This window comes from Ictalurus punctatus, chromosome 13 (assembly GCF_001660625.3).
Source record: "Ictalurus punctatus breed USDA103 chromosome 13, Coco_2.0, whole genome shotgun sequence".
Lineage (NCBI taxonomy): Eukaryota > Metazoa > Chordata > Actinopteri > Siluriformes > Ictaluridae > Ictalurus > Ictalurus punctatus.
The window spans coordinates 16,277,932-16,301,726 of record NC_030428.2 but is presented as its reverse complement, the minus strand read 5'-3'; the positions used below and the strand labels follow the sequence as shown (position 1 = coordinate 16,301,726).

At 39.2% G+C, this 23,795-nt stretch overlaps 1 protein-coding gene and 1 long non-coding RNA gene across 9 annotated transcripts in view; one reads left to right on the top strand and one right to left on the bottom strand.

Moving 5' to 3' along the window:
- Positions 1-424: 424 nt before the first annotated feature.
- Positions 425-3,460, bottom strand: LOC108274009 (uncharacterized). The gene is made up of 2 exons (XR_001814398.3): positions 3,101-3,460; positions 425-695 (listed from the first exon to the last, which is right to left on the bottom strand). It is a non-coding gene; the product is annotated as an uncharacterized LOC108274009 (long non-coding RNA).
- The window catches only part of bahcc1b (BAH domain and coiled-coil containing 1b), a 94,333-nt gene continuing 71,140 nt past the window's right edge, over positions 603-23,795 (top strand). For 2 of the 8 annotated variants that reach the window (XM_053684882.1, XM_017483766.3), the window contains exons 1-2: positions 7,716-7,937; positions 10,237-10,552. In XM_053684882.1, coding sequence (XP_053540857.1) covers positions 10,381-10,552 — 172 coding nt within the window. In that variant the 5' untranslated portion in view covers positions 7,716-7,937; positions 10,237-10,380. Of the gene's footprint in view, positions 1,308-2,045; positions 2,091-7,704; positions 7,938-8,032; positions 8,099-10,236; positions 10,553-23,795 lie in introns of those variants that run through there. The other 6 variants (XM_053684880.1, XM_053684878.1, XM_017483767.3 and 3 more) reach the window with 6 other exon arrangements.

Below are 23,795 nucleotides of genomic sequence, written 5' to 3'. Positions count from 1 at the left end.
ACCTTGCACCGAAGGGATCTCATCCTGAGTTGTGAATTTGAGTGAACAGGAAGGGGTTAAATTGTGACGTCATTACCCGTGAGACTGTGACATTAAAGGAAAGGGTGTGGCTTAAACTCGCTCCCGGGGTTTATGGGAGAAATACGCATCGCTTTCAGGGCAAAAAGCTTATTTTGGATTTTAAAATATACGGTTTGTTTTCTAACCTACATGTAGAGTTGGACGTTTATTTTATTTTAGGAGGTAACTTGTAAATGGATGCATTATTATTATTATTATTATTATTATTATTTTGCTCCAAGGTAAATCTGTAACTTAAGTAAAATTCAGTCGAAGCGAACGTGTGTTTGTGTTGTTTTTGCAAATGGTCCTAACATCTCTGTCTGTGTGATTTGAGGATGTTTTAAGTAAGCAAGCAAGCAAACAAACTGGAACACCGTTTATTTCTGCCTTTAAAAGCGTGGCAGGTGAAGATCGACCCACTCGCATGCTTTGCGTGTTCGAGGTGAATTTCTGCACGTGATTTTTTTTGGCGAAAAAAGCCACCATGACCGTGATCCGTTGAGTTAAGGGGGGTGGATCCAGCAATATGGAGGAGCAGAAGTGAATAAATGCGTGCAAGATCTTCCCGAAGAGCTTGTAAAGGGGTCGCTTTCCCTCGTAGTCCCATTGAGATCCTGTTGCAACGTCGCGATCTTACAAGGAAAAAAAACAAAAACAACAGTACAAGGTGTGTCAGGAAGTGGTTGCGCCGCATGCATCTAAAGAAAAAGAAAGAAAATGCTATACATGTGGGGAAATAGCCTATGTTAAACTGTGTTAATCTCTTCATCAGTTTAGAGTTTCAGTCACTGGGCTCCATTGTGGGAGAGAAGGACGCGTCAGGCAGTTATAAATTTGTGCTTATAGAGGCTTGCAGAGGCAGCAGGCTCTATTCGGGCAGATTTACTCCGTGCACTAAACTGATCTCCATTATAGTGGGAGCTGCAGACAGAACCCAGATCATCTTTTAACTGGCGATTAGAAGAGAGTGACCATGCAAAGGTTTTTTTTTTCCCCTTGAAGGTTGATTGTAAAGCCAAGAACGTAAACTAATAACTTCTTTCCTAAACAGTTAGGATTTTCGACTCTGAAGGTGATACACGAAAGCGGGGAAACTTCAGAAGTCTTTTCATTAACAAAGGCCTGAATGTACGGAACTGGCTGCTTGTTTTCTTCTTCTTTTTTTTTTTTTGCCCCACTCTGCGTAAATCAATAGCCAGTCCCCGTTCAGAATAGATTTGTTGTCCGGATTGGCGTTTTTATAGGTAGGTGTTTTCTACTCCTCAGATTTTGATTTATCGCCCTCGCCTAGGATTAGCCTGTGAAATAGGTATTTCAGAGAAGAGTGCTATGTGCTTAAGCTTTTATGTTATTTATACGTTTGAGATAAACACCATTTCTTAGCCAATTTCTTGGAAATTAATACATCTAGGCTATTGAACTGCTTCACTAAAACTTATTTAGGTAAATAGATGTAACGCAGCCTATAATTTAGATTTCTATTTTTAGTGTGTGTATTTATCGACATTTTTAAGTCAATGTCTTGGAAAGCATACAATGCGTATGCATTGGATTATGTTGCAGTAGTCTATGACTCGTGTGTATATATATATATATATATATATATATATATATATATATATATATATATATATATATATATATATATATATATATATATATATTCATTCCCACCCTCAAAAGATAGATTTTGGTAGCACATATGAACGCATTTTACGCCGGATATATGGCTTTCCCCACATGCCTTTCTTTAATAAGGCTTCTCCCCATGCTTACAAGTGACCACTACATTCAATTTAAGCAGTAGTGTGAGTGAGCCCGATGCCGGCCTTATTCTGCATTTGTGGTAAAGTTTGCTTAACTTATGCATATATTTTGCAATGTTAATGAGTCAACGAAGAAATGAACACTTCGTGGTCTGGAGCTCATAGCGAAGCGTGCACATCATCCCTGTTTGCCTAAAAGCTAATTTTGTATTATAGGCTTCCTTCAGCATTTTGGACGTTTTCTGGACATTTCGAAGCAAGGTCAGTTTTGGTTGTTGTTTTGGTTCACAAGGTGGGAGCAATATAGCTGTAGCACGAAACACTTGTTCTAAGGTGGTATGAATAACATTAATAATAATAATAATAATAATAGTAATAAAATAATAATAATAAACAACAGTGGCCTTTTAGGAGCATAGCACGGTAAACGAATTCTAATACATTTCTAATAAAAACCCGTTGTTAACATTTTCACAATTTCACAACCCGATGCCAGCAAGTGTTTTCATATTAGGCCTCCAAAGCCTGAAGTACCTGATTGACAACGGCATGCAAAACGTTGAATGCACACTTTTGAACAGCAGGCTATTTAGCTTGTAGGAATTTCGACTATTAAAATGAATGGATTTCAAGGCTTTACAACGCATAATGCAAAGCGCCATGCTGTATGGCAAAATGTTCATTGCTTTTGGTATTTTATATGAATTTTTGCGTCGCTGAACGTTATTGAACATTTCAAAGGCGGATAAAAAAAGAAGTCAGAGAAGGCCTTTCCTGTGTCAATGGGTTTTACTGCAAATTTTGCGTTCATCTAGCCAACATAAAGTGGTATATTATTAAATCGTATATAATTCGAATCTATGGTAACACAAAACAGACCTAATCAAAGAAGGCATTACCTAAAAAGTCGAAACCGTGAAAAATGCAAAAGGGAGTACGGTTTTTCAATTTAAATAGAATCAATCTTCTAGAAAAACGAAGTTTTATAGTAAATGCACCATCCGTTATACGCTGTTTTCTTTGCGTGAATGTTTAAAACTACTGGACCTTTCTTAAATCTTAAACTGAGTAAGCGATAGTAATGAAGGCTTATTTTAAACCATCTGGCTTGGAGCCTAATAAATCGCTTTGCGGAAGAAAAAAAACCAAAGGACCTTAGGACCGAGTCGTGTCTCGGTTTTAACCCAATTTCCCTCCTTATCAACCAATTACCATACATTTTCAGCAAGCATTTATCACACATATTCTGCATTTCTTATAATAGGCCCTACCTTGATATATGAGGCTAGATAAGTTGTCTCATCTGCACTCTTGAAACAACCTATTTGACTTGGTTTGTCTTTCATGCCAGGTTTTCTGGATGATTCCTTCATCACGTGACAGTAATGAAAAGAAGATAATGAAGGTCTTCTTTAATCAAACCAACAGAGACCCATATGTCCAGTGTATTCTGTTACACTTCTTTACCCCCGTTTAGTTTGACTTTTAGCTTTTTCAATAAAACAGGTCGTAATGAGGGAGGTTTGTGTCATTTATGGGAGTGAGCCCATACTTGCCTTAATTGGACACAGATGGGTTTTCCTATTGATAACCTCGCAGTGGTACCGGACTAAACACGGCGGAAACGCGATTCCCTCGAAATTATAGACAGCGATTGGACTGATTGGACTTAGTGCCCTCCCTCGTGGGCACGTATGTTTATTCAATTAAGTCAAGTGGTGTAATATAGCAGCGCCACACAGCATCGATGCCCAGGTTTCCACTTTGAATTTAGAAATTTTAACTAACACTTTCATGTGATACATGTTCTATAGTATGGCTTTTTCTTCGTTGACTGCATCATCGACTGCAGACTGCGATATCCAGACTAGACAATTAGGCTATAAGACGACTGTTACAAAGTTATGCACAGTTTGTACAATCCTAGTTTAACAACGCCAAAGAAAAGTGCAGCCTATATGTTATATGCATCCGTTTTGGCCTAAGCCACGTTTGGGAAAGTAGGTGGCGGCTGAAATAAATGTGTACACCCTGACAGTGCTGTCACTGGTGGGGTGAAGGGTGGCGACGACTGTAAAGGCCCACGGCACAGCTTTGCTTTATTTTATTAAAACGGGGGGCCCCAGAATTCCCAACAACGCCCCTGACCGCGTCCACGCCACAGTTTCTCAGCGCTGAGAAATGTTGTGACAATCACCTAACATGCCAAGTATCTTCTATCCCGACCACACGATCACGAATGTTGATTTTACATATAGCACTGGTCTGGAGCGCTGTGCACGGATGAATAGCACGGGGTTAAAACAAGTGGTAAGAGCAATGAAAATAACCCGGTAGGTAGATTGCCTGTGCTACTTTAGGGAGAGGTCACAGGGTCATAAAATTGTCTAACAGTCTTACTGGAGCACATTTTGCCCGTCATTGTATGTATGATACAGGGTTAAAAATGGCGTGCGTGTTGGTTAGAAAGTAAATAATTTTTTGTACCATTTTGCTGATGTTTTAAAATATTAAGTCGACGTGTATTGTAGCCTACATTAAATTGTAATGAAAATACAACAACAACAACAATCATAATAATAATGATGATAACAATAAATAATAGTAATAATAATGTAGGCGACTTGTTTCTTGGAATCCACTGTCATTGGTGTTAGATCAGAATAAATGAACATGTAAAGTAATATAAATGCTCATTATCACTCTTTATTATAATGCTCTTTACTTTGCACAACAATTCATCAAACATATGGCTCATATCAAGCCCTCTAATGGACATGTATGCGCATGCAAGCAGCATCAGATCAGACACGGAATTGGAGCGTCCTGCTTGAAATATTCTCGCCAACAGCGGAGCGGGGAGAACACGGCCTGCTTCAAACCGGTTTAAAACTGCGGCCTAGAACAATAACGGGGTCTTGCTGCAGCAGTCTTGGCCCGCGCTGGTGACAAACGGCCCGTTCCGGTAGTTTGAATGTGGCCGGGAGATGGAGGGAAAGTGTCAATCAGAGACGCTCCACCGATCGTGGACAATGCTCTTCGTGGGACTGGTCTGTTTCAAGAGCAATCAGTCACTCCGCATTAATTATCCCCGCGTCCCACAGCAGGGTAGCTCGCGCTGGCACTGTGAATTCTCTCTCTCTCTCTCTCTCTCTCTCTCTCTCTCTCTCTCTCTCTCTCTCTCTCTGTCTCTCTCTTTCTGTCTCTCTCTCTCGCTCTGTCTCTCTCTGTGTGTGTTGCATGGTATCGCAGGCCAGCGCTATGCTATAGTACACCACTAAACACGAACCCCACACCCACCTTTCAGGTTGCGAAAAGAAACCAATAAAGTGGAGTAAGTGGAGCTTCCGTGTCCTAAATATATTTAATGTAGATGTATGTTTAAAGAGGTGCATCTTCATAAGTTGCAGAACAGATTTTTTATTGTTTCATTGCCATTACAATTTTTAAAAGACATTTTAATAATCATGATTTTTCCCCAAACATTTAAGTCACGATCATAAATTGAAGTGATCTTTTCACTGGTATGAACTCTTCCACGTATGCTTGCATACCCTGCAGAAGCTGGCCCGAATTTAGTTACATATCCATTCTGTGTTTCATTTAATCGCCGTGGGGAAATTTTGTAGCCATTTGTAGCCATCGGTCTAACGTTTAACACTAGACACGTTTAACGTTTAAAATGGTTCTACAAGTTTGCTGGGTTACAGTGAGCGCCAAGGCCTATAGGCTTTGTGGATGTGTTCAGATCCACAGCACAAAAACACACTGCTGTTGTAGCGAACGATGGAAACAGCAAAGACTTCATATTGATTGATTGATTGATTGATTGATTGACTGATTGATGTTTATTGTCATTGCATAGCTCTTCATACAACGAAATTTGTAGTCGATGCTGATATAATCATAGCAAAAAATACGATTAAGTATATATATATATATATATATATATATATATATATATATATATATATATATATATATATATATATATATATATATGTGTGTGTGTGTGTGTGTGTGTGTGTGTGTGTGTGTGTGTGTGTGTACAATCCGCCCAATCTATTAAATCAGTGCCTACGACGATGCAGTCACTACTAAAATCATTTTATGCTCAAGTTGTCGTTACTTTAGCTTTTTGGATATTCAATATTTTGCAGGTGACTCGAGTAATTATTTTTTTAACATTTTGTTTATTGCGGTAGGAGTTGAAATTAAAATAAAAATCATTAAAAACGCATGGAGTTTTGATAAAAATATTCTGCCTGTTGAGTCTTTAATCGGAGCAAAGAAAATTCCCAGACAACCAGATTAATTATTGTAAAAAAAAATTATAATAATTACAATTTATTTACAATTGAACATAGCCCAAGGTTTGGATGCAGTTTGTAGGATTTGTCATCTAGCCTGTATATTGTACAATCTACAACGTATAGCGTAGTAGGCCTGCCAACTGGAACTGGCAATAATAATAATAATAATAATAATAATAATAATAATAATAATAATAATAATAATTCTTCTTCTTCTTCTTCTTCTTCTTATTATTATTATTATTATTATTATTATTATTATAACTAATAAATAAATTAGACGCTTTTTGTTTTTCCGTCCACTAGTTCATGCTTATACGAAAAACCCCGTCCTGTAAACTGATAGGCGAGACATTACATTTTACTTAGCCTCCAGCTCTTTCACCAAGTAGACCACTTACAGTGAAGAAATGTCCAGGTCCCCCCCCCCCCCCCCCCCCAATAGAAAATACGCTACAGTAAGATGTATTAAACAAACAATGATGAGAAAGTCCGCAGAAAACAGCTCCAACTTATTTATTATGATGGCAGCTCTTTCGCCTCCATTGCGTTCGCGAAAGCGTTTTCTCCACGATATTGTCCTTTTGGTTCAGTAATTTCCATGCAGTCTGCTGGTTTTATTATGCTGCTGCTGTATTAAGCTATATTAATCCGCGCATCTAGACTCTATATTTAATATAACGTGCAATTTCCTCCTTTTTAACGCATTCCCTTTGATTAAGTCACTCTTGACTCTCCTTTAGCTTTGGGGCCAGCTAGGTTCGCCTAGGGGAGGCCTTGAAACCGCCCCTTCTTATCTCCTTTCATCACGCAGCTTTGGGACGCCTTGAAACCGCAAGGCCAGTAATTGCTTTTTTCAGGCAGCCCAGTGCGGACTGGCCAGCAGCCAATCAGAGCCTTGTTTACACTCTATGATTGACACCGTTCTGGCAACATGCCAGCCAATCAAACACGTTTCAGGTTAAAGCCCGAGAATTTTAACCCTTTTTATGCTTAAAACCAACAGATTTTAATATGTACAAAGAACCTATAGCCAGCTGTCATATTTTCTGCTACGTCATTCCAAGTTTTCTTTTCCATGTAGGTTAGCCTAACTCATGTTTCTGATCAGAACTGTTTTTAAACCAAAGCAGCTATATTTTCTTCAAAGAAAAAAAGACAACCGTGGTATAAAAAAGGATGGATATTTGTGGGTGCCCATAATTTCTTTTCAGCAAGTTGAATTTTTTTTTCTTATAACTTTATAGGACAAAAATCAATTGCAAAAACAAATCCTTCTCTTTAAATTACTTGAAGAATTAATGTGCAGTTCTTTTTTTTAAGCTACTCGTAGACATACATGTGGTTACGACTGTGCTCAACTTAGAAGCACTACTGGAAAGGTTGAATGTAGCGCGCACCGTTTTGTTTCGTTGCCTGATAGCTAACACGCCATTGGCTCAGACTAGCAGCCAATCAGAGCCCATGTTTATCCCGCGGCTCTCTGCACGAGCTTATTGACATGTGGGTATTTAACCAATGGGTGAGGCTGTCCCCCCTGGCTCCTCCCTCCTGTCTCCTTGAGTGGCATGAGCGGATTCAGGAAAGAGCCTGAGCCTGCATGTACGCGAGATCGCTTCAGTAGAAGCTCTATAGTGCGGTGTATCTCCGAACTCTAACTGCACACACTGCAGTCACAAGGCTAGGATATAACCATTTCCACATGTCGTTTGATATTCTGCATCTGCTGTCTTTTACCTATTTTTTTTACACTATGTTTTTAACCATTTATTGTTATGCAAGGAATAACTTACCAGTAAGTAATTCATTTATATTGTATACAGTCTGTGTGTGTAATAATAAACATTTGTTTTCCAGAGCTGCTCTTACCATATTTTTTTTCCCTCGCAGAACATCTGGTGTTATGCAGAATTACTCTGGCTGTAATACTGACGCGCTGATGGGTGATTGAGAAATGTGTGCAAGCTATTAATTTACTGCTTCAAATGGGTGCCTGTTACTAACATCGACAATAATAATAATAATAATAATAATAATAATAATAATAATAACTGGCTTGTGTGGATTCTTATTAACGCATGATGCCTGTCAGTTGTGTTTGCACACTCCAACGACTGAGTTTGATTTACAGTATCAGTGAGAACTCCGCTCTTCAATAATAATAAAGTAATGCAAACCGACTGAATTTTAAGCTGAACTGAAAGGCGACAGTTTTCGGTTATTTTGCAGCATTTCCAGTTGACGTATTTAATTTATATATCCTTATCCTTGAAATGTACATAACCTGCTGAAGCTGCCAACTACACGATTAACTTAGCCTATATTTGTGATTTTGTACCTTATGGATTTTGCAGGATCGCAAACTTCAATGCTCTGTTTAATACTTATTTCGCATATTAACTAAATACATATAAAAAGCCCCGCAACTCAATGATACCAGCGTGTAGATCACAGGAGCGCTTCGTTTCAGCTCGTTTCAGAGAGTGCTCGCGCCTCACTGTACAACACTGTTTTCAATCAGATTTCAACAGACGTCCAAAAAGAGAGAGAGAAAAAAAACCCCGTCAAAGTAATGTCCCACAATTCCATACTGGTCCATTGCTGTAGAGTTTACATTAAAGTTTTTTTTTTTTTTTTTTTTTTTTTAATAGTTTAAATAAAGACATGTTAAACCTCCATGAGTCATTACAGTGACGCCACAAAAATGAATTTGTGTATGCATTATAATAGCGAAAGGCTGAAGTGCGCTGCTTCACATTGAGCTTCATAGAATTTCACTGGCAGTGCAACCTCAAAATGCTGCCTTCTAGTTTAGACTCGCTTTATAATAATCGCTTTTACATCCTTTCATTTGGGAATGTTGCTCGTCTACGTTTCGTCTTTGTCTGTGTATAAAATGGGAAACTGCTGCATTTATCATGTGTATGTGTGTATCTGTGATATATTTCCAGTCACTCGATATCGATGTTCAGTTTATAGGAGACGACTGCAAAATTGCCCATGCGATCGCCACATGATAAACTACGAGACGTGCGCATCATTTGCCTTTTCGCCTTCGTTTTGAATATTTGCAGGCATTTTTTCCCCCATTTTAATAAAGAATGATGACGAGTCGATATACGATCAATCACATGGTCTTTGTTGCTTTTATTTGGGGTGCTGTTATGAAAGGAAGTTCATCGCTGCATTCATTATAGCTACCCCAGAGTGCTTTTGATTTTTTTTTTTTTCTAAATATGAAATTTCTTCACATTCTTAAGGACACACACCATGAGAACTGATATAGCTATATGCCTCGCTGGAAATGAAACTCACTCGTATTTCTTTTTCTTGATTGGATTTACGATAATACAGAGCCTATTGTTGGTGTGCTATCGCAGTACGTCATTTACATGTTAATACACGAGATTTGAGTGAAGTCGGGGATTTGGGGCCAAAGGTGATGATGGTGAGGCCTAATCTTTTGGCTCACACTTCCAATTTTAGTGGACAGAAGTAGAAGAGTTAAATTCAGAATTTACAGGAACACGGGCAGCAGTTTAATCTAAAATACAATTTACAATAAAAGGGTTTCACTAATTGCGCGTCATTTAGATTTGTTTGTGTAATAGTGGAACATTGTAGAGTAAACTGGCTTAAATCGTCATCGTTTGATTTTTAGCCATACATACTAAACATCGTACAGGCGTAATAAAAAGTATTATGATTAGGATGATTAATAATAATAATAATAATAATAATAATAATAATAATAATAATAATAATAATAATAGTCTTTATTGCCTACAGCTATTTGTAAAATTTGTGCTGATCCGCGCTACCAATGTGTTATAGCTACAGACTTTAGTGGGTAAATTTGGGGCTGTGCTTCTACTCTTCCTCCTTCAGCTCTGCTAAGACAGATATAAAAAAAATTAGACGAGTATATTTAAGCCTTAAGTCCTTGAATCCATTGCTATACTATGTTATACAGTAGTATAATTTCAATACAAGACTGCAGTTGTCTTCCACAGTTCAGGAACAATAACAGGACGTGTGGATTTTATTTGCAATTCGGACTTGAAGAATTGTTTGTTGTTGTTTTTTTTTTGCAGAAAATATGACTGGGACGTAGGTTACTTTTTGGGCGTCAGATCCAACACAGTGCTGAATGCAAGACCTAAGCAAAACTCCTAACGGGATTATAGCGTCGGTTCGGTTTACCCCCTTTGGATTTCGGATTTATCGGCTGTTTTGGAATGGAAGGACGGGAGTTCGGCCCTCCTCCGCCGCTGCTCACAGAGCGAGGCCCGCTGGCTCACCGCGCCGCCTCTCGGATCACTGCAGCCGGCCACGCAGCCGTGCAGCACCCCGCTGCCTTCCAACCAGGGAAATACTACCCCTCACACATCCCCATACCTCCACAATCAGGTACGTGTTTTCGCTGCCTTTCTTCCCGACCTGTTGAGCTTTTGTACACACTCTTGGTTTTATTGTATATTGAGTGTTTCGGCGTGCATTCGGCACAGTCTCCGCACCTGTGAGCAGTCGGCTATAGACTGCACATACGTGTTATTTATTGGAAGGGGAAATTACTTAGACGGTATATACTTACACTACAGTCCTTTTGGAAATTAGCTTACTGTGCACTGCTTCAGAACTTTATGTACCAGTTCTAGACGGTATTGTAACATTTTATTGAACTAATTAGAGTCTGACATTAGCTGTGTGTGTGTGTGTGTGTGTGTGTGTGTGTGTGTGTTTCTGGCAGACCAAGTACCAGAGCTTAAACCTTTCGAAAGTTAAACGTCATTGCAATATTGTACTGTAGTAGGCCTATCTAATTTCAAAAATGCATTATATTTCTGGACGCCAATCACATAAGACACCCCTCTCTGTTCACTATAGACTATGAAAGAGTAACAGTTTTAAGGGAAATTGTACTTTCTTTGTTTCGCGATCATTTCGTAGAGAAATGTTAAAATGGTTCTATCACACCGCACGTCACCGTATAACGGTGTGTGTATGTGTGTGTGTGTGTGTGTGTGTGTGTGTGTGTGTGTGTGATATTTTACAGTGTCCAGGATTAGGGTCAGTCCGCGCTTGTATAAGTGTGTGTGATTTGGTAATAGAGGGTTCTGTAATGCTAGAAAATCCGGTTTCTATATTGAGCGCTGATGTGACGGGGTGCGAATGGCTTGACAGTGCATGCATTAGATTTAACAAGTGGCTGTGGCGTATGACTCCGACTACTTTGAGCACACGGCTGCATTGCATCTCGTTTCGCATACTGTTTGGATATAAACGTGTCGTATAAATGATGACTACGAGTTAAAATCACATTAATTATTAATCATGCGTAATGTATAAACCTATTCTGCAGACATATGTAATTTGTGTTTTGTTTTAAATGACCTAGGTCTTTGTGTTTGGGACAGACTACGTTGTAAAATCGTGTAACTGCTACTCAAGATTGTATGCAGTAAAGCATTTTCAGATTGGCGTGATGTTGTTCCCGCTCCTCTCTGTAGAGAAAATGCAGCGGACTAAATGTGTGATTAATCTCAGAATCACGTTTATGGTCTTCTTCATTTATTTGATTAGGGTTCCTTTTGCATTTGTTTTTAGGGATAATGAATGTCCTTGTGGTTGGAGGCAATGCTAAACTCATTTAGGATTTCTTCTTCGTGAATGATTTAAGAACTATTTGTTCGTCGGAGATGCGTGGTGAATTGCTTTGTCCTACTGTGTTATTTGGTTTAACATATAAAGTAGAGGGAGATATTTTGTTGTTACTAGGTTGCATAGTTACCGCATTGTTAACACTTTTAACATCGTTTAGTTATGTTTATGAATGTTGTCTAATTTCTAAAATCCCACTTAATGTTTGACACCACAAGTGTTTTTATACAGCACAGGTTCCCACCTTTAGTCCTGAGGCTCCAGAGTTCAGTTATATTATTATTATTATTATTATTATTATTATTATTATTATTATTATTATTATTATTATTGTTAGTAGTAGTAGTAGTAGTAGTAGTAGTATTAAGACACCTGATTAATTCAAGTCAAATGTGGTGTGGGAGAGCATGAAAAATTCCTGTCTCCCAGGAGTCCAAAGTGGACTACAAAAACGTGCATGTCATAAGGGAAAGTAGTCTAACCGGTGGAAGTCTTTTCTTCTTTCCCTAATGAGAGGCGCACTTCTCCCTCTTGGACTTTGTGTTGATCGGTCGATGGCCTTCTTTGGTTTTTAAATTGCATTCCTTGCGCATGGTTTTCGCCTGTATGTATTGTGCCGAACTAATTGCGTCTTGGTCACTCTAATGTGAATGTAAATACTCGACTATAGTGATTATGCAAACATAGCTATAATTAGTTTAAGATGTTGCGGAAGTGCCCGTTGCAGCTACATTTCGGATGAACCAAAAGCTATCCCTACAAAACACTGGTAGGCCTAAATATACCTATGCACTATATAGGCTATTCAAGCGCAAGAGAAAAATTGCTGTTTGTAAATTCATGACATGTCTTCCACACCTTTATCCGTCAATATTACCCGAATGCACCTCTTTATTCTTTAATGTGTAGGCTATAACTTTAGAAGTTGACCACCCAGAGACATGAAACCAGACTTAAACGGACTAAGCCGATTTTGTTCCACAGTTATGTTTTTTAGCCATTGGCACGTCCTTAAGTCAGGAAGTAGTCTATTCAAACAAACCGGTTATTTCCAATACACATACTATTAATAGCTATGTAAATTGAGCTCACTTAGGTACTGTAACTCAATTTGCGCATTTATTATTATTTTTTTGCATAGGCTACAGATTTTGAATAGGTTTCTGGAGGCTGGTTTAATTTCATTTCTTTGGAAATGACACTCTTTAGAACATGAACACCTGAAGTTTAATAGACTGGATTTCAAACCAAGTGATCTGAACTGACAAGTCACGACTAACAAAATGCATTCTTACACGCTGAACCGCGGATTTACAGCCGACAAACACAAATCACTAACCGTAGGCTTTATTTTCCTTAACAGGGCTATAAGGCTACATTAAACACTACACACAGTACACTTCTTACATGTAGTCTTACACAACACACTTCTTTCATTAAGCACAAACTACACACAACACACGTCTTACATGTAGCCTTACACAACACACTTCTTACATGTAGTCTTACACAACACACTTCTTACATTAAACACAAACTACACACAACACACGTCTTACATGTAAGAAGTGTGTTGTGTGTAGTTTGTGTTTAATGTAGCACTATATCGCGTATGCCTGTAAATAAGTGTACTATTTAGTACAGTAAGTATGAGCCAGTTTGGGCAGAGACTCTTTTGCACTAGGTTTTCCTAACCTCTTCTCTCAGGCTCCTCACACACGATTTCTGTTTGCCCCGCGCAAATAACTCCGTATAATTAACTCATCCAGAGTCGTAAAATAAAACGAACAGAACAAACTCCACGAAAGTAGGCCATCTCATTTTATAAGCACTCTCGAGCAAATGTTTGTTTTACGTGTGCGTTTTTAAGTAGAGTTTTTGGGCTCTGTGTTGGTTGGTTGAATGTTTTCATATTCCTGAATTTCTGAATCCATTTTTAACACCAGCGCCACTCACTGACTTTGTTGCACTGCTACAACAGCTTGGATTACGTGCTGATCAAATGATGCTGGATAATATGTACAGGGGGATCCTTTGCTAATATTTTCTCCTTTTTCTTCCATACCCGTCTTTCCTCTGCCCCACTACTCCATTTCCTCAGCAGATGTGTGGAAAGTCTGTTCAAAGGCTGACACTAGCTCATGTAGTACAGGTGCACAGTTTCTCTCACTCTCTCTCTCTTTCTCGCTTGTGTGTGTGTGTGTGTGTGTGTGTGTTTGTACGTATGAGTGTGTACGTGCGTGCGCGCGCGTGCTTGTTGACCAAACAACACAGATCCACATCAAATATCAGATCTTACTTTAAAATAAATAAAACAAATACATAAAAAAATTCCACCGTTGACTAGATATTGTGAAATATCCGTTTTTATTGCTTTAAATGTTTCCGATCTTCTGCTTCATCGTTATCTTCTTTTTTTTTGTTTTATTTTATTATTGTTTACAACACCTTGACTATTATTCAGTAGATCATATTTTCAGCTCAGGATGTGTGTTGTTTCTTCACGTTGAATTCGGTAGGAAAAAAGCTCACATTATTTAGAGTAAACTAAATATTCAGTCACAATTCAGCTACTATTGCATATTAAATAGTTATTAAAAAGAAAAGAAAACGAACACATGTGGCATTATTTAGCTTTATTCCTTGCTGGTTCAAGAAAACTTTATTCCCTTGCTGGTTCAAGTCCATGAACTCCTGCTTTGCCAGCCATAGAAATGCACTCACCTACAAGCAAGAATAGAAGATTTATGCCGTGTAATAATTAAGGAAAAATAAGCAGAACATGCTAAAAGTCACGGTCTTGCTTCGCCTTTCACTCTATCATTTGCACTCTTTCTTTGCATTCTTTTCTCTCTTACGCGCATGCACATACACCTCCCTAGAGAGCAGAGACATGGTTGGTGGGAGGAATGCTTAAAAGACCCCGCATATTTCTGGAAATCAATGAGAAGAGCTTTCTGGGATGCTCTTTGAGGGCCAGTGTGTGTATGTGTGTGTGTGTGTGTGCGCGCGCGCATGTGCGTGTTTGTGTGTGTGTGTGTGTGTGTGTGAACCATAGTTCAGGAGTACTTTGGGCTGCACATAGATGCAACAAACACCACTGAACTTCAAGGTTCACTCTAAATTAAGAAGCACCATCTCTCTCTCTCTCTCTCTCTCTCTCTCTCTCTCTCTCTCTCTCTCTCTCTCTCTCCGCCTCACACATACTCACATGCACCCACAGCCCCGAATGTTTATTTTATTGAAGGGGGATATACTGTGACTGACATTTATGTTTGCATAGAAGAAGAGTTCTACACTGAGGAGCCCGGCTTGGCTTACTTTCCATTTCTCCACGCTCATCCCGCTGGGCCTGGATCCTATCTGAATGATCCTGCAGGTCGTCTGCTGTGTTCCAGCACTCGTCCTTTTGCACTCATCCTCCTCCTCTGCTGTCCAGCAGCGCTACTCAGCCGTGCTGTGTGTGATGGAGAGTGGCCTGCAGCCCTCAGGCTTTCACAGGGCTTGTAGTTTAAATTAGTGCTCTGCTCAGGCATGAGTCGGCTTAGAGCGCACTCTCTCTCTCTCTCTATCTCTCTCTCTCTCTCTCTCTCTCTGTCTCTCTCTCTCTCTGTCTTTTGATCTTTGATTTGTTCTTTATCTGCTGTGTAGTCTGTTGTGTCTCTCCTTTAAGGAGAGAGCTAAGGAGCTAAGGGGAGAGAGTAAAGAAAAGTAGCTACCGTGCAAAAGTGAGACAAAATATTGTTAGTAAAAAGTCATCTCGTGAGTTCCTCAAATCAATATTCATGCTCGCACATTAAAAGGTTCAGTATCACTCAATACAACTTATGTGCATATAGAGTCTAAAACCTTAGGCCATGTTTTGAATGACTAAACTAAAAATGTGTCACAAGTCTTGTATTTGCCCATACTGATTACCAAAACAACAGTAAGGAAAATGATGGAGGGAAGGCGAAAGAAACAAGTGAGGGGATAGATGGGAAAAAAAGAAGCAGGAAGACTGAATGTTTCCACCTGGTTGGTAATCTGGCCCAATTACCTCTGCCTGGTAGCACAGAGCCTGGTGTGTTACTTCACCACTCACAGTCGCTGCCAGCTGAGCACTGTGTGTGTGTGTGTGTGTGTGTGTGTTCGCGTGTGTGCACACATGGAGCTGTTACCACTCTTCTTGTAATCGTATATATATATATATATATATATATATATATATATATATATATATATATATATATATATATATATGTATGTATGCATGTATGTATGTATGTATGTATGCATGTATGTATGTATAAGAGAATACTTGTTTCTTTTGCCTCCAAAAACTGTTAATTTTACACAAAATGATTAATATGCACGATTGTCACATGACATCATTCCTCACTTCTGTTGTCCCATAAGTGTTTATAACTATTTATGCCTTAATATGTATTTTTCCTTTCGCTCTAAGCATCAAGTGTAAATTAATCTGTGGAATAATTTAATTAATAATATTGTATTTATTTACTTTTAATTCCTTTGACCCCATAAACAATGTTGACATTTTTCACTTATGATTCATTACTGATGACATTTTCCTATTGGTTACTACATACTACGATGTTTTTTTTTTTTTTTGTTTTTTTTTTTTTTTTACAGATCCATAGCCCAACATATTACACAATAGAAGAGTAACACACACATGAACACCCGCACACAAACACACACAAACACACGCACGCACACGCCACAATATCAAAACTGTATTATTGTCCATGTGAGCACATTTTGGTTCCCACACAGAGCTAAATACTTGTCGGTTCATTATTAATTTTACATTATTAATATAAAATTTTAGTCAATTGAAAGCGATGGTAGCTGTGTGTAACAGAGTGAGTGTAAGAGAACTACACACACACACACACACACACACACACACACACACACACACACACACACACACACACACACAGTTTGCAAATATGAAATTGAAAATTGTCACTCTCTCACCTTATATTATATATGTGATATAAGCTCACTTACTGTGATAAAATGTGCGACACACACACACTCACATGCACACGCCCACTCACACATACACATTTCTTAATGTTGTGTTCAATTTGAATTCCCTGCCTAAGTGGTAAAAATCACAGAAACTTTCATTTCAAATTGAAATTTCAATTCCTCAAATTGAGGTAGAACTTATCAGTTCCTTTCCAGTTTACAGAGTGATGTGAAATCAACTTGGCCGCTGCACTGCGAACAGTGTAAAGTGTCCCTTATCTACTTTTACATTTAGTTTATAGCAGTATTGGCTTTATATCAATTAATATACATGCAAAATACTTGGTCAGATCTATAACACTGACCATATCAATCGCTGTTTCGAAAAGGTAATCATCAATATTACAGTCACTAACATTAGCCGGCTAGCTTATTAGTAACACTACTCACTATTGTCCGATAGCTAGTTAAACTACTTGTTATCGTCCGTGTTCATGTCCAAATTGTTGCATGAATGAGTGAAATTCACTGTAGTAGATCAGTACCAGAAGCCTCTCAGGCCTGTAACTGTAAAAGTGCAGGTAAAATAGCTTTTTATGAGCGCTACATACAAAAAGACACACCTTCATTGAGATAGGCATTCTTTTTTCCCCATATTACACTCATAGAATGTGCTGAGGTGGAAAATGATGTTATTACAACTTATAAAATACCACTTAAAATGTATCATAAATGTAGCATAACTCTTAAACCCAGGTTTCAGTACAACAATGAGGTGGTGTATTTGGGGTGTTCAGAGCTTATTTATACAGCACACACACACACACACACACACACACACACACACACACACACACACACATTCCATTCTCTCCACTGTTTGCCTATCAGCTCACATTTTCACATTCATCACTGATTCCATCAATTCACCACCTCACCATTTCTCTTTTCCTTTTTTCTTTCTTTTCTTTTTTCTTTTTTTTTTTTTTACATTTTATCTTCCTGGTCATTTCTGTGAATTCTTTATGGTCCATATATCTTCTGAGAGACTCACATGACCGTAATACAGTTTATTGAATTTGGTAGAAAAAAAAGGAAAGGAAAAGCTTTTTTTTAAAAATAAATCACCAGTTCAGAACAGTTTTTCTTATGTTCTTTAGGACTGAGTAAAAGGCTGATTAATGTGTGAGTTCCAATCCTTTAATATTCTTGTTCAGACAAGACATCCTCTTTCGTGTGTGTGTGTGTGTGTGTGTGTGTGTGTGTGTGTGTGTGTGTGTGTGTGTGTGTGTGTGCAGCAACTCTTCATTTTGACACCTAACTGATGAACTTAGCTACCACAACCCAGTTTAAACATGACTCTCTCTCTCTCTCTCTCTCTCTCTCTCTCTCTCTCTCTCTCTCTCTCTCTCTCTCTCTCTCTCTCTATTATTAATTCCAAACGCTGCTAGGCCTGTGGCCAGCTCTCTAAATCAGAAACAATTTTGGGATTTGGCTAAGAAAATAAAAGCCTTCGGAGCTGGCTTTGATGTCTGATTACAAGAGAGAAATGACATTTTAAACAGTCTGCGAAACAAAACACTAAAAGAGTTTTTGTACTAGTGGGAAGAAAGAGAGCATGGCTGATTAGGAAGCTTGGGATGAGAGAGCTGTAGTAATGGGTTGTGTGCACCTTTCTCTGTGCGAGAGAGTGAGAGAGGATTGGAGCGAGTGATACTGACTTTCTCTTTTATGTCTGCTTAAGAGTTCTCTCTCTCTCTCTCTCTCTCTCTCTCTCTCTCTCTCTCTCTCTCTCTCTCTCTCTCTCTCTCTCTGTGTGTGTTTGTGTGTGTGTGTGTTAGTGTGTGTGCATGCAGCCATTCTGCATGCCTCTTGAAGCCTTGTCAGCATCGGCCCGACGTGTGTTTGTGTGTGAGGAAGAGAATAGTTTTATTAAATAGGTGGATCTCAGAAGCATGTGTGTGTGCTTACTGATGAGCCTGTTTAACTGTGCTTATATTATAAGGGTAATACTTAGTATTGTTTGGGTTTTTGCATTGTGATGACATCACACTCAGACATGATGTCAGACAGTGAGGCTTTCTGCCCTGTTATCCAAAACCTAACCTGTCCTACAAGATGCAACATCTACACCTACCATCTCTCTCTCTCCCGTACTCTCTCTCTCCCTCCCCCTCACTCTCCTGCTCTCTCTCCCTCTCTCTCTCCCTCCCCCTCTCTCTCCCTCTCTCTCACTCTCCCGCTCTCTCTCCCTCTCTCTATCTCTCTCCCTCTCACTCTCTCCCCCACTCTCTCTCCCTCTCTCTCCCTGTCATTCTCCCGCTCTCTCTATCTCTCTCCCTCTCTCTTCCTCTCTCTCCACCCTCTCTCTCCCTCTCTCACCCTCTCTCTCTCCCTCTCTCTTATTTATTTTGTAATCACATCACTGTTCTGTTGATAGAGGAACTGAACAAAATCCAGACCTACGAGACATCATTTACAGTGTGTTCAACTTACAAACTAATGAGTGTAAACTATATAAAGGTAGTCGTACATGTATATGAGGGTATATAAGGAGCAGCACAGCTTCACAAGAAGGCAAGCATGTGGCATGCCGCACAGTGAGACGAAAGCGCTAAACGAATGCAGAACCTTCATTAAATATACATAAGGCATGCTTCTTGAGTGTGTGTCAGTTTTGACACCCCTAAAGAAAAAAAAGTGCAAAACAAAGATTAGCATCAGGAATTCAGTATTAATCAGTCTCGTGGGACAGTCTTTCTGCCTCACTCTCTCTTCCAGCCACTCGCTTTAATTTGAGAGGGACAACTGTTACTCCACTGCTGCACATCTGAATATTCTCATGTTCTCTGATTAAAACAAAACTGTTGTCAATGTTTTTCTCCTTTTGTCTCTCACCTACACTTTGATTACTACTTGTGTTTTCCCCCACTTGCTTTCATTTCTCTTATTGTCTTCCTCTGCCTTTTTTTTTTTTACCTTTTAATTTTTTAGTCAAGAATATATTTATGTCACACTAGTAGCATTCCTTTGATCTGATTGTGTCTCAGTCAGGCTTGGTAGAAGAAACGTTCCTGTCACATTGATGACCGTGCTCGATACAGAACTGCTCTTAAGTCTGTCTAATAATAGCATGTAATCTATTTTATAAAAGAAAAAAAAAACATTTTGACTACTAAAAATTTCTTTCAGTTTAACTGACTGCCAAACAGCTGCCATTAAGCTTCCATTGGAAAAGAGTTTGAAGTTAAACTTTTGTAAGTATACTTTTTCAGTGAAATGTCCAACTTTTTTTTTTTTTTAATAACATATTATAAAAGGATATTTGGTTGATAAAAGGTTGGGGTATTATGAAGGGGTGTGTTTTTTTTTTCTTTCTATGGCCACTATTTTGTGATGCAGTCAACCTTGACCCATTCAGTGACATTTAAATCAGTGCTTTGAAGCAGGGACCGTTGACGTGGCCCAGGTGCACTTATGAGGCTCCCATTAATGATTGCAGTCATCACAAGTAAACTACAAACTTGTTCAGTGAGCATCAGCATGGCAACATAATGACTGTGAGTTAGAGTGAACAGGAATGCAGAACCCCAGACATACACAAATGTTGTATGTCTCTCTCTCTGTGTGTGTGCGTGTGTGCGCGTGTGTGTGTGTCTGTGTGTCTGTCTGTGTTGCATTTGTATGTCAGAAAGTATAGCATACTGGATTTCAAAAAGACAGTCCATTTTTAATATGGTTGCTTGTAATGTTTTAGATTATGCCATTTTCCCTCTCACAGGACTTGTAGCAGTTACAACTGTCACAACTGTGATCGTTTACAATTATTAAGAAAATTACTGCAATATTTTGGTATTATGTTTTTTTTTTTTGTTTTTTTTTCAGAAGACAGGCAATAATAGTAAAACTAGACCTATTGTAATGTTCAAGATTGTAAAAAGATGTAAAAAGCCAAGATTTTTTTCTTCATTTCCCCTCCTTATTATGACACATACTCACAAGCAGCTCAGTGAATATTGTTCACAACACTTCGGTAATCATAGCACAACAGAGATTTTTTAAAAGCCCATTTATATTTTCAAAGGAGAAATATATTTTGCTGGTTAATTATCTCAATGTGTTCTTTTTAAGGAAAGTCAGTTTCATTCACTGTTGTAGACTGTCTTCTGCTTCATGAGAATTATTGTAATTTTATAACTTTAGAATGGTGAAAGACCTAGGGGTGGGGTTGTTTATATCAGGGGTGTGGCCTTCATGTTTGAATTTAGATACTACACATTCAGCTGTATATTTAGTATAAACACATAATCGATTTTATTGTAGTTTAATGTGTTTAATGTGTAGTACTGTTCAAATGGAAAAATTGTGACAATGCACTAATTGTTATGTAAATACTATCATATGACTTCTCATAACCGATGGTTTTATATTACTGCGGTTATTGTTTCAATCTTGAACTCAGTACACTAAACTGAAGGACTTCAGTGAATTAGTGTGTGCAGGTTAGTGGACTGGAGTCTTATTCCTGCTGTAATCCCTCTCTGGACCATGGGACTCCAGACTGAGAGCAATACTGGTTTGTGCAGGATTAAACCAGGCCTCAGTGCTCAGCCTACCCAAAACACAGCTCAGAGAGAATGGGAAAGGAGAAAGCAATGTGAAAAAGAGAAAAAAAAATAGAGGAAGATAAGAGCTTATAGTCATTTAATGAGACAGGGAGTAGCCAGAAAAGTGACCGAAAGAGGGGAAGAAGATCACTGATCCATTTAGAGCATCTCCATTAGAGTAATACATTAATCACTGTACTACAATCAAATGTGGTTTATTCTTGTGTAGGCATAACCACTCGTTATTGGAGAATGTGTGTGTTGGTGAACCAATAGCTAAGTTGTGCTTTTGCTTCTGAAGTCAGGTACCCTGCTCATAAAATCTGCATGAGGAACTGAGGGAGTATAAGGCAAAATCACTGGTTTATAGCATTGCGTACTATGCATCAAACATATAAAGCGTTAAATTATACTTTATGTTTGGTTCATTATGCAAAATGAACCGTGATATATTTAAGAGCAGAATGTTATAGTTGGCAGTGAGGGTGAGGTGGGTGTGCTGTGCATGCAGTATTTAGAAACTGTGTGTGTGTGTGTGTTGTGTGTGTGTGTGTGTGTGTGTGTGTCCGTGCGTGCACGTGTGTGCGTTCATTCTTTGGGCCATGGTTTATGCACCGGTGAGAGTGCTGATGTCATGTACACACTGGCGAGATTAAAGTGCTGTACGCGCCGTCTGGGGTGTAAACAGTGACTGCACATTAAATACAGCACAGAGAAAGAGAGAGAGAGAAGATGGGGTGAGCAGGAGAGGGGGTGGGGGAGGAAGACAGAGATGAGAAAGAGAGAGATGGAGGAAAGAAAGCAAGCCCTCTGATTAATGAGGAGGAATGCTGAATAGTGACACCAAGCACCCAGCTTCTTAATAGGGCCAAATAAAGCCAATGACATCAGCACTCACTCCCTGCATGTTCATTACTGAACACGCTCTCTTCCACTCGATTGCTTTTCTCTTGCTCATACAGGCCACATGCAGTCTTTATATCATCTCTACGTACAGCGACAAAGCTAATCGTTATGCTAATTATGAACAATATGTGATGTACATGGTCGCGTGTTTGTTATGGGCTTCATATTTCAGCTGCCTGTGTGCGTGTCAGTGTGACTGCTGTGTTGGTCTCTGCTGGTGCGTGTCGTGCAACACTGGCTCCAGTCACCGGTTGTTATCAAAGGCCTCGCTGGTGTTGTTTTGTCCTGCTAGCTTTATTGCCAGGGCTTCAGCGTGGCTGAGTTGGCTCGGCCTGCCCTCTATCACGCCTGCCAGATAGGGCTTCTTCTGTGCTGAGCTTTGTTTGGGGGTCAGTAGCCTGACACACAGCTGTGGTGGACACAACACAGGGCCAGTCAGAGTCTCACAGACCACGCCATCATCTCCCCTTCCCATAAACACTCACATACACGGACGCACAGAGTGGCAGGGACATGGAACCTGTCCAGGCTGATGAAAAAAGGCCGAGTGTGAGGCTTGAATGGAAGCTTTAGTCATTTCTCAGCCCTAGTGCCAGGAGCTCTGCTCTACTCTAATGGAGCTTTAATGAAAGATGCAGGCGATGTGTGACAGGGAGAGGGAGTCTCTAGTCTTTTCTCTTTTCTTCTCTTTTCTTCTCTTCTCTTCTCTTCTCTTCTCTTCTCTTCTCTTCTCTTCAATCCTTCTCTTCTCTGAAATTTAGGCAGTTTAAATCTCTTCTATATTATTGTGATTTGGCCATTTTCATCTATCTTCTCTTCTCTTCTATTAAAATTCTGCTAGACATTTCTCTATTGCACAGGTAAACACGCAGAGATAGTATTGTAGATAGTATGTTATGTGTGTTTCATTTTAGTCCAGAATCACTTTGTCCTGCCGCTCTCATTCTTGTTTTCTCCCTCTGCTGTGCCTAGTGGAAGATATTTTAGCTTGGCATGGAGTGCTCGCGTTCATGTTCATGGCACTATTTCAGTTCCTCTTATGGTGTGATTTGACATTTTGCTCAATACCCTTCTTTTCTATGTACTTCACAGAAAACCTAACCATACCCAACATAAATTTCAAGTTGTCATCATGTAGGAAAAGTCCCATCCAGGTTGTCAAAAATAATGATTGCATTTTGCATTTAATGTGTGTGTGTGTGTGTGTGTGTGTGTGTGTGTGTGTGTGTGTGTGTGTGTGTGTGTGTTTGAGTGTGTGCGCATTCAGGGCAAAGGTTATTAGCTCTTAAGAGGGCTTGGAGGGGGTGTCTGCAGGTGGTTGATTCAGTTTCTCCTTCTCCTCTTTCACACACTATCTTGTAAGGGTTCAGTTCCAGCTTATACTTACTTTTAATGAATCTTTCTTAGCCCACAACAATACACATGGGAAGGTGTTTGTTCGACAGGAAGGAGAAATTGGCTCATTATTTAGCCACTCCCCAACTCAGACAGGAACA